This window comes from Apodemus sylvaticus, chromosome 9, assembly GCF_947179515.1.
Source record: "Apodemus sylvaticus chromosome 9, mApoSyl1.1, whole genome shotgun sequence".
In the NCBI taxonomy this organism is placed as follows: Eukaryota; Metazoa; Chordata; class Mammalia; order Rodentia; family Muridae; genus Apodemus; species Apodemus sylvaticus.
The window spans coordinates 16,992,041-17,008,772 of NC_067480.1; the positions used below are offsets into that span (position 1 = coordinate 16,992,041).

Below are 16,732 nucleotides of genomic sequence, written 5' to 3' on the forward strand. Positions count from 1 at the left end.
GGAGCACTCTTCCACTGCTGGTGGGGTTGTAAGCTGGTACAACCACTCTGGAAATAAGTTTGGCAGTTCCTCAGAAAACTGGGCATAATACTACTGGAGGACCCTGTTATACCATTCCTAGTATATACCCAGAGGATACTCCAGCATGTAATTAGGACACATGCTCCACTATGTTCCTAGCAGCCATATTTATAATATCTAGAAGCTCAAAGGAGAAATGGATACAGAAAATGTGGTATATTTTCACAATGAAACACTACCCGGCTATTAAAAACAATGAATTCATCAAATTCTTAGACAAATGTATGGAATTAGAAAATTTCATCCTGCCGGGTGGCGGCGGCGGCGGCGGCGGCGGCAGCAGCAGTGCAGCAGTAGCTGGTCCAGCTGAAGGGCCATCAGCAGTGGAGCCAGGGCGACACAGGGACCAGTTAGGCCCTGCGCCCACGACCACTGACCTTCGCTGACCAGCCGGGCGGCAAGCAGCTGCAGTTGTGCTGCGCCTTTCCTGCACGGAGGCCACTTCAGAACTCGGCCTCCCACCAGTCAGGAGAGGTGCATCCATCTTGGTTCCGGACTCCGGGGATCGGACAGACTGAGGTACACAAACATAATCCGAGGCCAACACTGCGGTGGTCTGAGCCCGACGGGCGTTGGCCTGCACCCAGGCCCTGGGCTTGTCGGGGGGGGGGGGCCATCGGGGTGCCAATCCAGCCAGGGTTTTTTTTGCCCAGGCCTGCGCGCGCTCCGCCGCCATTTTGCCTGCAGGACGACAGAGAGCTCTGGCCGGCAGACCTGTAACAGGCATAGCCTGAGGCTAACAAAGCGAGGGTCTAGGCCCCAAAAGGCACAGGACTGACCCCAAGGACTGGGCGGCTTGGTGGGCCATCTGTGAGTCAGTCCGCCCAGGGGATTGTTAGCACAGCAGACTCTCCCAGCGCTTTCAGGGAGCGCAGGCTCGCACGCCCGCCATCCTAGTCACCTGGCAGACCCAATTAACAGTCATAGCCCTAGGGTAACTTTGCTCGGACCTTGGCCTCCCAGGCTTTTGCCTGGACTCAGGGACTGGGCGGCCAGGCTAACCTTGTGTGCGACAGCCCGATTGGCGGATCAGCTGCCCAGCAGAGTGAGCGGAACACAGGGGAGATCACAGCAGCGTACATCATCGGCACTCCCTGGGGGTGCACACAGGCTCCATCTGGTCCACAGACACAATCTGGGGCAAGGCCTCAGGCTGAAGCCCTCAGCTCTACTCCCTCCGCTTCCAGATCCAGATCAGCCTGGGCGGCAGCACCACATCTCCAAGTCCTGCAAGTGGCTAGCTGGGCTTCCGGGAGGCCAGTTGGGAGAAGTCAGTGTGCTCCAGTGAATCCAGCGGGCCCCAGCGGGAGCCTTCGGGTGCCTGCTTTGGGATCTGAACAGCCTGGGCAGCAGCACCCTGTCTACAAGCAGTGCAGGAGGTAAGCTGTGCACCAGAGGCCAACTGGGAAGGGGCAGCTTACACTGGTGAGTCCAGCACTGACAAGACAAACTAACATCAGTGAGAACTAGATGGCAAAAGGCAAACGCAGGAACGTCACTAACAGAAATCAAGGCAATATGGCAACATCTGAACCCAATTCTCCTCTACCAACATGTCCTGGATACCCCATCACACCAGTAAAACAAGATTTGGATTTAAAATCACTGGTCATGATGCTGGTACAGGAACACATGAAGGACATACTTAAAGAAATTCAGGAGAAAATGGATCAAAAGTTAGAAGCCCTTGCAAGGGAAACACAAAAATCGTTGAAAGAAATCCAGGAGAATATAAAAGCCAACAAGGAGGAAATGCAAAAAACACTTAAAGAAATACAGGAGAACTTTGGTCAACAGGCTGAGGTCATGAAAAACGAAACACAAAAATCTCTTAAAGAAATACAGGAGAACTTTGGTCAACAGGCTGAGGTCATGAAAAAGGAAACACAAAAATCAAAGAATTCCAGGAAAACACAAACATGCAAGTGAAGGAGCTAAGCAAAACCATCCAGGATCTAAAATCAGAAGTAGAAACAACTAAGAAAACTCAAAGGGAGACAACTTTGGAGATAGAAAGCCTTGGGAAGAAATCAGGGGACAGAGATGCAAATATCAACAACAGAATACAAGAAATAGAAGAAAGAATCTCAGATGCTGAAGATTCCATAGAAACCATGGACTCAACAGTTAAAGAAAATGCAAAATGCAAAAAGCTTGTAACCCAAAATATCCAGGAAATCCAGGACACAATGAGAAGACCAAACCTAAGGATTATAGGCATAGATGAGAGTGAAGATTTACAACTTAAAGGGCCAGCAAATATCTTCAATAAAATTATGGAAGAAAACTTCCCTAACCTAAAGAGAGAGATGCCCATGAATATACAAGAAGCCTACAGAACTCCAAACAGACTGGACCAGAACAGAAATACTTCCCGTCACATAATAATCAAAACACCAAATGTTCTAAACAAAGAAAGAATATTAAAGGCAGTAAGAGAAAAAGGCCAAGTAACATATAAAGGAAGACCTATCAGAATCACAGCAGACTTTTCACCTGAGACTATGAAGGCTAGAAGGTCCTGGGCAGATCTCATGCAGACTCTAAGAGAACACAAATGCCAACCAAAACTACTATATCCAGCAAAACTCTCAATCACCATAGATGGAGAAACTAAGATATTTCATGACAAAACCAAGTTTACCCAATATCTATCCACAAACCCGGCCCTGAAAAGGATAATAGGAGGACAACACCAATACAAGGAGGGAAACTTCACCCTGGAAAAAGCAAGATAGTAACCTTTCATCAAACCCAAAAGAAGATAAGCATTCAAATTTAAAAAATAACGGCAAAAATGATAGGAAGTAACAATCACTATTCCTTAATATCTCTTAACATCAATGGACTTAATGCCCCAATAAAAAGACACAGACTAACTGACTGGATACGTAAACAGGACCCTACATTTTGCTGCTTACAGGAAACACACCTCAGGGTCAAAGACAAACACTACCTTAGAGTAAAAGGCTGGAAGACAATTTTACAAGCAAATGGTCTCAGGAAACAAGCTGGAGTAGCCATTTTAATATCAGATAAAATTGACTTTCAACCCAAAGTCATCAAAAGGGACCCTGAGGGACACTTCTTGCTGGTCAAAGGAAAAATACAAGAAGAAGAACTGTCAATCCTGAACATCTATGTATGCCCCAAATGCAAGGGCACCCTCTTTCGTAAAAGAAACTTTATTAAAACTAAAAGCATACATTGCACCTAACACAATAATTGTGGGTGACTTCAACACTGCACTTTCCTCAATGGACCGATCAGGAAAACAGAAATTAAACAGGGACACAATGAAACTAATTGAAGATTTGGACCAATTAGATTTAACAGATATATATAGAACATTCTATCCTAAAACAAAAGAATATACCTTTTTCTCAGCACCTCATGGTACCTTCTCCAAAATCGACCATATAATTGGTCACAAGACAGACCTCAACAAATATAAGAAGATAAAACTAATCCCATGCCTCCTATCTGATCACTATGGAGTAAAAGTGGTCTTAAATAGCAACAGAAACAACAGAAAACCCACATACACGTGGAAACTGAACAATACTCTACTCAATGATACCTTGGTCAAGGAAGAAATAAAGAAAGAAATTAAAGACTTTTTAGAACATAATGAAAATGAAAACACAACATACCCAAATCTATGGGACACAATGAAAGCAGTGCTAAGAGGAAAACTCATAGCCCTGAGTGCCTCCAAAAAGAAAATGGAGAGAGCATACATTACCAGCTTAATGACACACCTGAAAGCCCTAGAACAAAAAGAAGCTATTTTGCCCAGGAGGAGTAGAAGGCAGGAAATCATCAAACTCAGGGCCGAAATCAATCAAGTAGAAACAAAGAGAACCATACAAAAAATCAACAAAACCAGGAGCTGGTTCTTTGAGAAAATCAACAAGATAGATAAACCCTTAGCCAGACTGACCAAAGGACACAGAGAAAGTATCCAAATTAACAAACTTAGAAATGAAATGGGAGATATAACAACAGAAACTGAGGAAATCCAAAAAATCATCAGATCCTACTACAAGAGCCTGTAATCAACACAACTGGAGAATCTGGAGGAAATGGACAATTTCCTTGACAGATACCAAATACCAAAATTAAATCAGGACCAACTAGACCATCTAAACAGTCCCATAATGCCTAAAGAATAGAAGGAGTCATAGAAAGTCTTCCAACCAAAAAAAGCACAGGACCAGATGGTTTCAGTGCAGAATTCTACCAGACCTTCAAAGAAGAGTTAACACCAATACTCTTCAAACTATTCCACAAAATAGAAACAGAAGGAACACTACCCAATTCCTTCTACGAAGCCACAATTACGCTGATACCAAAGCCACACAAAGATCCAACAAAGAAAGAGAACTTCAGACCAATTTCCCTTATGAACATAGATGCAAAAATACTCAATAAAATTCTTGCCAACCGAATCCAAGAACACATCAAAACGATCATCCACCATGATCAAGTAGGCTTTATCCCGGGAATGCAGGGTTGGTTCAATATACGGAAATCCATCAATACAATCCACTACATAAACAAACTCAAAGAACAAAACCACATGGTCATTTCATTGGATGCTGAAAAAGCATTTGACAAAATTCAGCATCCCTTCATGCTTAAAGTCTTGGAGAGAACAGGAATTCAAGACCCATACCTAAACATAGTAAAAGCAATATACAGCAAACCGGTAGCCAGCATCAAACTAAATGGAGAGAAACTTGAAGCAATCCCACTGAAATCAGGGACCAGACAAGGCTGCCCCCTTTCTCCTTATCTTTTCAATATTGTACTTGAGGTACTAGCTCGGGCAATTCGACAACATAAGGAGGTCAAAGGGATACAAATTGGAAAGGAAGAAGTCAAACTATCATTATTTGCAGACGACATGATCGTCTACCTAAGTGACCCAAAGAACTCCACTAGAGAGCTCCTACAGCTGATAAACAACTTCAGCAAAGTGGCAGGTTATAAAATCAACTCCAGCAAATCAGTGGCCTTCCTATACTCAAAGGATAAGCAGGCTGAGAAAAAAATTAGGGAAATGACCCCCTTCACAATAGCCACAAACAGTATAAAGTATCTTGGGGTGACTCTTACCAAACATGTGAAAGATCTGTATGACAAGAACTTCAAGACTCTGAAGAAGGAAATGGAAGAAGACCTCAAAAAATGGGAAAAACTCCCATGCTCATGGATCGGTAGAATCAATATAGTTAAAATGGCCATTTTGCCTAAAGCACTATACAGATTCAATGCAATACCCATCAAAATCCCAACTCAATTCTTCACAGAGTTAGAAAGAGCAATTATCAAATTCATCTGGAACAACAAAAAACCCAGGATAGCTAAAACTATTCTCAGCAACAAAAGAAAATCTGGGGAAATCAGTATCCCTGACCTCAAGCAATACTACAGAGCAATAGTGTTAAAAACTGCATGGTATTGGTACAGTGACAGGCAGGAGGATCAATGGAACAGGATTGAAGATCCAGAAATGAACCCACACACCTATGGCCACTTGATCCTCGACAAAGAGTCTGAAAACATCCAATGGAAAAAAGATAGCCTTTTCAACAAATGGTGCTGGTTCAACTGGAGGTCAGCATGCAGAAGAATGCGAATTGATCCATCCTTGTCTCCTTGTACTAAGCTCAAATCCAAATGGATCAAGGACCTCCACATAAAGCCAGATACTCTGAAGCTAATAGAAAAGAAACTGGGGAAGACCCTTGAGGACATCGGTACAGGGAGAAAGTTTCTGAACAGAACACCAATAGCGTATGCTCTAAGAGCAAGAATTGACAATTGGGACCTCATAAGGTTACAGAGTTTCTGTAAGGCAAAGGACACCATCAAGAGGACAAATCGGCAACCAACAAATTGGGAAAAGATCTTCACCAATCCTACATCAGATAGAGGGCTAATATCCAATATATATAAAGAACTCAACAAGTTAGACTCCAGAAAACCGAACAACCCTATTAAAAAAATGGGGTACAGAGTTAAACAGAGAATTCTCACCTGAAGAACTTCGGATGGCAGAGAAGCATCTTAAAAAATGCTCAACTTCATTAGTCATTAGGGAAATGCAAATCAAAACAACCCTAAGATTTCATCTTACACCAGTCAGAATGGCTAAGATTAAAAATTCAGGAGACAGCAGGTGTTGGAGAGGGTGTGGAGAAAGAGGAACACTCCTCCATTGCTGGTGGGGTTGCAAATTGGTACAACCACTCTGGAAATCAGTCTGGCGGTTCCTCCAAAAACTGGGCACCTCACTTCCAGAAGATCCTGCTATACCACTCCTGGGCATATATCCAGAGGATTCCCCACCATGTAATAAGGATACATGCTCTACTATGTTCATAGCAGCCCTATTTATAATTGCCAGATGCTGGAAAGAACCCAGGTATCCCTCAACAGAAGAGTGGATGCAAAAAATGTGGTATATCTACACAATGGAGTACTATTCAGCCATTAGAAACAATGAATTCATGAAATTCTTAGGCAAATGGATGGAGCTAGAGAACATCATACTAAGTGAGGTAACCCAGACTCAAAAGGTGAATCATGGTATGCACTCACTAATAAGTGGTTATTAACCTAGAAAACTGGAATACCCAAAACATAATCCATACATCAAATGAGATACAAGAAGAAAGGAGTAGTGGCCCCTGGTTCTGGAAAGACTCAGTGAAACAGTAATTCGGCAAAAACCAGATCGGGGAAGTGGGAAGGGGTGGGAGGGAGGACAGGGGAAGAGAAGGGGGGCTTACGGGACTATCTGGGAGTGGGGGGGCTAGAAAAAGGGAAATCATTTGAAATGTAAATAAATTATATCGAATAAAAAAATGTGAAAAAAAAATCCAGTTCCTTTATTTACTTATTTAAAAAAAAAAAAAAAGAAAATTTCATCCTGAGCAAGGTAACCCAGTCACAAAAGAATACAAATGGTATGCACTCACTGATAAGTGGATATTAGCCCAGAAGCTTGGAATACATAAGATATAATTCACATATCAAGATGCTCAGGAAGAAGGAAGAACAATGTATGAATAGTCTGGTGTTTAGAAAGGGGAAAAAATTCCCACAGAAGGAGATACAAAAGCAAAGTCTGTAGCAGAATCTGAGAGAAGGACCATCTAGAAACTATCCCCACCTAGTAATCCATCCCATATACAGTTAGGAAACTCAGACACTATTATTGATGCCCACAAGGACTTGCTGAACAGAGCCGGATAGAGCTGTCAGCTGGGAGGCTCTGCTAGTGCATGAAGTGGACACTTTCAGCCAGCCATTAAAACTGAGCACAGGGTCCCCAATGGGGAAGGTAGAGAAAGGACACAAGGAGCTGAACGGTTTGTAGCACCATAGAAGGAACAGCAAAATGAGCAACTCAGTACTTCCAGAGCTTCCAGGGACAAAACCATCAACCAGAGACTGCACATGGAGTTACTCATGGTTCCAGATGCATAGGCAGCAGAGGATGGCCTTGTTGGACATCAAAAGGAGGAGAGGCCCTTGGTCCTGGAAAGACTCGATTCTGCAGTGTGGGGGAAAGATGGGACAGGGAAGCGGGAGAGGGTTGATTGGGGAACAGGGAGAGGGGAGATGGATTATAAGACTTTTAAAGGGGACCAGGAAAGGGGACAATATTTGAAGTGTAAATGAAGAATATATCTAATAAAAAGTAAAAAAATAAAAAATAAAAACAAATAGAGTGCACACTGGTATAATCAGTATAGAAAATTAGGGTAAAAGTTCCATCAGGAAATTGAGTGCCAATTCACAATCATCCAATTATACTACTATTTGAAAAAAATACCAAAAGGATTCTACTATAATGCTTGTTCATTCACATTCATTGATTCTGTGTTCTACAATATGAATGATCCCAGAAGTTTGGTACCAACTAAAGTGCCAGCAAGAACACAATCTCCTAAGAAAGAGGAAATACAACGCAACATTATCTACATTTAAGAAAGAAACTAGAATGGGAGGGATAATGAGGGAAGAGAATGGGCACAGATAAAGGAAGAAATATAGGAGGCAGAATCTAACACTAAGTCCTTTGCAAATTTCACATGGAAACATACTATATTTAATTTATTCCTGATATGGCATGGCATAAAACATCTAGTTGGGGCATTATGGGCATTATCTCCACAATTATTTGGTGAATCTATTTGAATTCTTTTCATACATGTATTTATTTCTAACCTTCTACATTAGTACAATAGTGTTTTTCCATAGGAGACATGTTATGTTTTTTCTTATTCATTCAAAAAACAGAAGAAAAGTGAAACAACATGCACACAGAAATGAAAATCAAACAAGCAAAGGACGAATAAGACAAAGAAATAAATAATAAAACAAAACAAAATTTAAAAACCTTTAATCAAATAACTATTTTGTATTGGTTAAATCCTAGCCATAGGATCTACTGTGGAGTGTTGTAGTTACATGTAGGGACAATGTGCTGTAGAAAACATATTGTCCCTAGGTATATAATATCATATGGGTAGGCAGGTAGCTTGGAGGAGTTTGGTTCAAGAGAACAATATGAACAGAATATGTTGTATGAAAAAAAAATCTGCTAACTGAATACTAACCAGGATAAAACCTTCTATGTATAATACAAAGAATTACTGTTGCAATGTATTGAATGAGTATTGCATATTTTAACAACAAATCAAAGAGCTAATGAAATTTTAAGTAATCAAATTGATTATATTTTAAACAGTAAAAATACAAATGCACAGTATAATTGTACTCTTGTTTACATACATGTACACATCACCCACATTTATTTGCTATGTATTATTCAAAAAGTATTCTATACAACATAAACTAAATAGAATAGTAAATAGTATGACTTACACTGCTTTCATAGCTTCTTTCACTGGAGCTTTAGAACTTTTTACTGCTAGTAGAAAACCCAGAAGGTATCCCACAACTATTGAAGCATCTGCAATAGCTTCAAAAGGAAAACAGAACAAAAAAGGTTAACAATTATACTTGGTCATATAAAATACAAGTGAACTATATGTGATATCTATAATTTTTCATGCTATTCTCTATTGTCAGAGAGAAGATTGGTAGGAACACAGGGTAAGAAATGGGAGTGGGAGAAAAATTGGGGAGAGATTAAATTGTATGTATTTCTGGAATTTATCCTATCAAGTTTCAAATCAATGTGACAAGAAGTTTGTGATAAATTCATGCAAGAGTTGATGATATTCTTATACTTGATGCTAATCCTGAGACACAGTTGCTACTTCTTTGGGAACAGTGAGTCTGTTCTGTTAGGACTCTTCATTGCTTGAGTTAGGACTGTTCTTATAACCTGAATCATGTATTTTACTCAGTACTTAAAGATTGTGAACATTAATTATACCTAAAACAATGCCAGAGATTTATCTAACTACTGGCTGACAGTACCACTGTGTGGCATAGCCTTTTATGTAATCAAGTATCAGATACTCATATAATTTAATAATTTTATCTTATTTTGTTTATATATTTAATATAGCATAAATATATTCAATATGAACATAAAATAATTACATTTCCTTTATTATATCTCTATAGATATTATCAAAGTAAATATAAAATAAGTTTATATTTTTAAAAATGTTATCCAACCATTGATCTACCTATCTGTCACTGTACCAGTACAATGTGGTTTTTATCACTAAAACTCTATAGTATAGCTTGAGGTCAGGGATGGTGATTCCCCCAAAAATTGTTTTATTGTTGAGAATGGTTTTCACTATACTGGGATTTTTGTTATTTCAGATGAAATTCAGAATTGCTCTGTTTATCTCTGAAGAATTGAGTTGGCATTTTGATGGGCATTGCATTCAATCTCTATATTGCTTTGAGTAAGATAGCCATTTTCACTATGTTAATTCTGCGGGTCAATGAACACAAGAGATCTTTCCATTGTCTGAGGTCTTCTTAGATTTTATTCTTCAGAGCCATGAAGATCTTGTTATACAGATCTTTCACTTGCTTGAGTCACACTAAGATATTTTACATCATTTGTGACTATTGTGAAGGGTAGCATTTTGAAGACCTAGAAATAAACCCACACACCTATGGTTACTTGATATTTGACAAAGAAAACAATACCATCCAGTGGAAAAAAGACAACATTTTCAACAAATAGTGCTGGATCAACTGTTGGTCAGCATGTAGAAGAATGCAAATTGATCCATTCTTCACTCCTTGTACAAAACTCAAATCCAAGTGGATCAAGAACCTCAACATAAAACCAGATATGCTGAATCTAATAGGATAGAAAACAGAAAATAACCTCCAAAACATTAGAATAATGGAAAATTTCCTGAACAGAACACCAGTGACTCATGCTCTAATATGGACCTCGGAAAATTGCAAAGCTTCTGTAAGGCAAGGAACATTGCCAATAGGACAAAACGGCAACCCACAGATTTGGAAAAGATCTTTAGCAAACCACCAACTTAGAGAGGGATACTATCCAAAATATACAAATTACTCATAAGTTAGACCTGAGAGAACCAAATAACCCTATTAAAAAGTGGGGTACATAGTTAAACAAAAACATTCTCAACTAAAGGGGGAGACTTGAATGCCTGAGAAGAAGGGAGACCAAAGTCAGGATGCTTCAGAACAAAATAATCAAGGGAGTTAGAAGTTGAGAGGGATTTGGAAGGAAGAGATGAGTGGGAGAGAATAAAAAGGGGGCAGGTCAGATATGGGAGGAGACTGAAGAGAAGTGCAGACAATCAGGATATAGAACAGAGGTATACAGCAATGGGGGATGGGGAACTGAAGGTAGCCACCAGAAAGTTCCAGAAGCCAGGAAAGCAAGAGGCTCCCAGGACACAATGGGGATGATATTAGCTGAAATTCCCAACAAAGGGGAGAGAGAACCTGTACAGACCATATCCAGAGGTTGGACATGGCCTCCGATTGAGGAATAGTGCCATCTCCAAAATTTTAACCCAGAATTGTTTCCTTCTAAAGGAAATACAGGGACAAAAGGTATAGCAGAGACTGAAGGAAAGGCCATCCTGAAACTGCCCCACCTGGGGATCCATCCCATCTGCAGACACCAAGCCCAGACACTATCTCTAATGCCAAGAAATGCTTGCTGATAGGAGTCTGATATAGCTGACTCCCGAGAAGCTGTGCCAAATCTTGACCAATACAGATGTGGATTATTGCAGCCAACCATTGGACTGAGCATGGAGACCCCAATGGACAAGGTAGTGAAAAGGCTATAGGAGCTGAAGGGGTTTGCAACAACCTCAACCAAGCAGACCTTCCTCCAGAGTTCCCAGGGATTAAACCAGTAATCAAAGAGAGACCCATGGCTTCAGCTGCATATGGAGCAGAGAATGATCTTATCTGACATGGATGGGAGGAGGGGTCCATGGTCCTGTGAAGGATCAAGGGGCCCCAGTGTAATAGAATGTTAGGGCAGTGAAGCAGGCGTATGTGTAGGCAGGGGAGCACCCTCATAGAAGCAAGGGGAGGGGGATGAGATAGAGGGTATGTGGAGGAGAAACCAGGAAATGGGATAACATTTGAAATGTAAATAAATAAAATATCCATTAAAATAATTTATTATTTTTTAAAAAAGAAATGCTCAACATCCTTAGTCATCAGAGAAATGTAAATCAAAAGGACTCTGAGATTCTACCTCATACCAATCAGAATTGTTAAGGTAAAAACAAGCAGGTGACAGCAGATGCTGGTGATGATGTGGAGAACAAGGAAAACTCCACCACTGCTGGTGGGACTAAAAGCTTGTAAAAACACTTTGGAAATAAATCTGGTGGCTCCCAAGAAAACTGGAAATAGTTCTACCTAAAGACTCAGCTATACCCCTACTTGGCATATACTAAAATGATGCTCCAACATATAGCAAGGACACATGTTCCATTAATTTCATAGCAGCCTTCTTTGTAATAGCCAGAAGCTGGAAAGAACCCAGGCATCCTTCAAAAGAAGAATGGATACAGAAAATGTTGTACTTTTACACAATGGAATACTATTCAGCTATTAAAAACAACGACTTCATGGAATTCTCAGGCAAATGGATGGGAATAGAAAATATCGCGGGGCGGTGATGGCGCACGCCTTTATAATCCCAGCACTTGGGAGGCAGAGGCAGGTGTATTTCTGAGTTCGAGGCCAGCCTGGTCTACCAAATGAGTTCCAGAACAGCCAGGGCTACATAGAGAAACCCTATCTCAAAAAAAAAAAAAAATCATCCTGAGTAAGGTAATCAGACAAAAAGTACACGCTTGGGATGTATTCACTGATAAGTGCATAGTAGTCCAAAAGCTTCTCAGAGTGCCCAGGATACAACCCACAAAACCAAATGGAGCTTAAGAAGAAAGACCAAAATGTAGATGCTTCAATGCTACATAGAACTGGGAACACAATAAACACAGGAGGTACAGGGAAGGAGGGATCTGGAAGGGAGAGAGGAAGGGGAGAGAAAAGGGGAGCAGGATCAGGGAGGAGCAAGGGACAGGGGAGTACAGAGGATAAGAAAATTGAATAGAAGCATGTAGTATTGAGCGATGGGGAACTGGGGGTAGCCACTAGAAAGTCCCAGATTAGAGGAAGCAAGAGGCTCCCAGGGCCCAATGGCACTGACTTTAGCAGAAATACCCAACAAAGCAAAGATGCAACATGTACAGATCAACTCCTGTAGTAGATGAGGGATGGGGTTACCCACTCAGCTCAAACTTTTTATCCCAGAATTGTTCCTATCCTAAGGAAAGGACAGAGACAAATAGTGGACCAGAGACTGAAGGAAAGGGCATCCAGAGACTACCCTACTTAGGAATCTCCCATGTGCAGACACTAAACCCCCACACTATCACTGATACCAAGAATCTCTTGCTGACAGGAGCATGATATGGCTGTTTTCTGAGAGCTTCTACCAGCACCTGACCAATACAGATGCAGATACTCACAGCCAGCAGTTGAGCTGAGCCTGGGGACCCTAATGGAAGAGCAAGAAAGTCTGAGGTACTTGAAGGGTACGGCAATCCTATAAGAAGAGCAATAGTGACTGGGCTGTCCAGAGCTCCTGGTGAGTAAACCACCAACCAAAGAGTACACATGGAGGGAGACAGGACTCCAGATACATGAAGCAGAGGGGGGCCTTATCTGACAGCAATAGGTGGAGAGGGAGGTTTGATGCTCCAGCACAGGGGAATGCTAAAGGGATGAGGTGGGAGTGGGTAAGTGGGTGGAGGAGCACCCTCATAGAGCCAGAAGGGAGGAAGGGGATAGGATGGGGAGACTGTGGAAGGGTAACCAGGAAGGGGATATCATTTGAAATGTAAATGAATAAAAGAATTAATAAAAAAAAAACAAAAAAAAATGATATCTAACATGTCTTTGAAAATAATTCCTCATTCTTGCCTACCAGGATCAGAATCTCTCTCTGGTTTACAAATAAATTATGAAGGAATAATAATGAATAAATGCTTATGTAATGCAGGAAACAGTTACATTAGAAACTGTAAGACAAAGAGATGATACTGTGTGTATTTATCTTATTTTCCACCCCTGTATCCTTCTCTACCCTCTCCTTGATCCGTCATCATCCTACCCAAAACAAGGAGAAAATTTTGCCGTTTAAAACATTCCTATACTTTCTATTCTTGTAAAATTTTTCTGTGACAGATGAATTAGTGTTCTTATTCTCATAATTAGATGTATTGATGTGATTTTGAAGTTACAAAACAAGTCATTGCTCTTTAGAACAGTGTCATTACTGCCCAACAATACTTACCTATCAGTTAAAACACACAGAAATCTGTTAATCACTCAAAATGGACCATATATACTTTAAAAACTTGCCTAAATATAATCCACATGAGACTGTAGAAACATGGTCAGAAATAAAAGTCATGGAAAGCAGATAGAGTGGAATCCCTGCTATTCCATGGAGCACCTGCCCGAAGATGAAGAAACTGACACATACTGGTTTGTGCGGTATTACAGTTTTCTCACAAACACTAGGTTTTTTTCCTTCATAGCACAAATCCTCTGAAATATAAGAAATATGTTTTACTGAATTGAGTTCAAAATTCAACATACAATTAAGTATCTTTTGCTATCGGCACCATGGTTTTCTTGTTAGATTGAGTTTAGTTATTCAGCCAATTCCTCATTATGTTCTACATAGAAATAGCAGATTAAAAGAAAATGGGTGGGAATACTGGAAGAGATATACAGATTATGAAATGGTATAGTTATGTATATGCTCAGGAGTACATGTACATAGATATTCTTACATGTATACACATTTTTACATGCATAATACGTATTGCACTCATTTTATAATACTTTGCATCCTGTTTTTCTGACATTTATCTCAGAATAAAAGCACTTGGCAATGCCCTGATTAGCTTACCATGTGAGTGTAATTCTTAGTGTCCATTTTTAGCAATCTTTAAATTACATATACACTATTCCTAGGATTAAATAATTTCCTATTTTAGGCCTGTGAGCTTCTATAATACACGATTATGGTTTGTATGTGAAATAACTCTCTAAAGTCTCATGGATTCAATTCCCAGTTGATATTATTTGAAGAGTTTCTACAAGTGTGTGTGAGACAAAGAGGCAAATCCTGGTCTCCAAAAGGAATATCTTGTCCCAGATCTTTCCTGTCTTTACTCTGCTTTGTTCCACCATGAGGTCAACTTCCTTTGCATACTCCCAGTGTTCTGCCTGGCCTTGGCTCAGAGTCTGTGGAGCCTAGCATCCATGGAGGGAATACTCTGAAACCATGAATCAAAAGGACATATTCCCTACTGCTGTTTTTTTCTAACCTTTTTGCATAGCAACTAGACAACTAAGTATACATCGGATTATAAAGGCAAAGTATTAAATGATAAAGATTTCCTTAGGTATTCTATGGTCAATGACCCATTTTATTTTAAAACCATATGGATCACGGGTAATTTCTTAATTTTCTTACCAAAATGATTACAGGGTTTATGTATTTATACTTGTTAGTGGACTGGCAGAACTAATCACATAATAGTAAACCATAACTATCATGATGATCTTGGGTGAAATTTGACACATGCTTATAAAATGTTATTGGAAAAACTGATAAAGTGAAAGTACAACCTATTATACAAATGAAATGGTATTTGGTATAGTTTGTGCAAAACAATAAGAAACTCAGGGGAAAGTGGAAAGATGTACTAAAATTGTGTTTTAATTCATCATATAACGCCTTTGTTCTTTAAATACATTGTGTTCAATGGGTATTTGTTAAGATATTTTCATACTTGTATGTAATATATTCCAGTGGGTGTCATATCTTTACTCAGTCTCTCTGCCTCAGATTCCCACTCATAGCTTCCACATTGTAGCATGGTCCCTTTTCTACATTCATAGTCTTATTTTTTTAATGACTTAATGAGTTGTGTTAGAATTGTTTATTCTAAGACAAGAGAAGTGATTTTTTTTTTTTTTTTTTTTTTTTTAGGATTGCGGACCATGCTCACTTTGCCAGGGACTCCTCTCTCTCTCTTTCTCTCTTTCTCTCTTTCTCTCTCTCTCTCTCTCTCTCTCTCTCTCTCTCTCTCTCTCTCTCTCTCTCTCTCTCTCTCTCTCTCTCTCTGAGAAACAACTAGCTACATGAACATTTACATGAATGCTTTGGGAGCTAATTCTCCATCCATAGTCGGATGTTTACAGATTCCATCTTGGCTAACCGATGTGCAGACACACTTTGCTTCCATCCATGAGTTCAAGACTACAATGGAATCTTCATCCCTAAAATCAATGTTTCATATGTTTCATGTGATTTCTCACACCCTCCATCCTATCAAGCTCTTCCTTACTTCTGCCTTTTCATCTGCAATGTCCTGTGATCCTGGCAGAAACCAGTTATGGCTGAGCCTATAACAGACAATCTTTCTTAACTCTTATTCTTCTCTTCTTTGCAGTGAATGTCTTTTAGTATGAGACCCAGATAATGTTTTAAAACTTCTGTTGGAATGCCCCTGCTAACTATCTCAGTGGCCCTGTACAAGATTTTTCTGTAAGTATCATTGACATCTCTTTTAAGTTTTCTCTTTTACAACATTCAAACTCTCAGTAAAGCTACAACTGTAGTTATTATTTTTCTGAGATCTCTTGCTATAATTTTTAGCTGATGAAAAATGTGTGACATTCAAAAGCCAATTTGACTTCATATTAAATAGACTAAAGAAATACTTTCAGATTCATGTCAGTCATAAAACATCTCCTGAGTCTATTCATTTCTGTCTTCTTTTATAATCTTGAACTTACTGGACTACATACTATTAAATATATTTCTCAGCTTTCTACTGACTAAGCTTTTTGATTATTAACAAAAAAATAATTCTCCATTAAGAAAATTAAAAGTTATAAGTGAGTTAACGTCTAAGAAGTATACATAGAAATCTCCAATAGATGTACTATCAAGAAATGGGGTGTGTTCAATACTACAAATTCAAATAAAAGATCTAATTTAAAACCACATAAAGGTTTAATTAAAGTAAATAGCATGAGTTATGTTAATGGTTTGACACAGTTATTATATCATTTTAGTTAAAATTCATGTGGAAGT

General features: G+C 39.6%; 1 protein-coding gene across 1 annotated transcript in view; it reads right to left on the reverse strand.

The window, feature by feature from the left end:
- Window positions 1-16,732, reverse strand: part of LOC127692779 (solute carrier organic anion transporter family member 6C1-like) — a 104,746-nt gene that overhangs the window by 83,086 nt on the left and 4,928 nt on the right. Inside the window, exons 3-4 of the mRNA XM_052193376.1 lie at window positions 13,978-14,166; window positions 8,986-9,082 (exon numbers count right to left, since the gene is read on the reverse strand). Of these exons, the coding sequence (XP_052049336.1) occupies window positions 8,986-9,082; window positions 13,978-14,166 (286 nt within the window). The remainder of the gene's footprint in view (window positions 1-8,985; window positions 9,083-13,977; window positions 14,167-16,732) is intronic.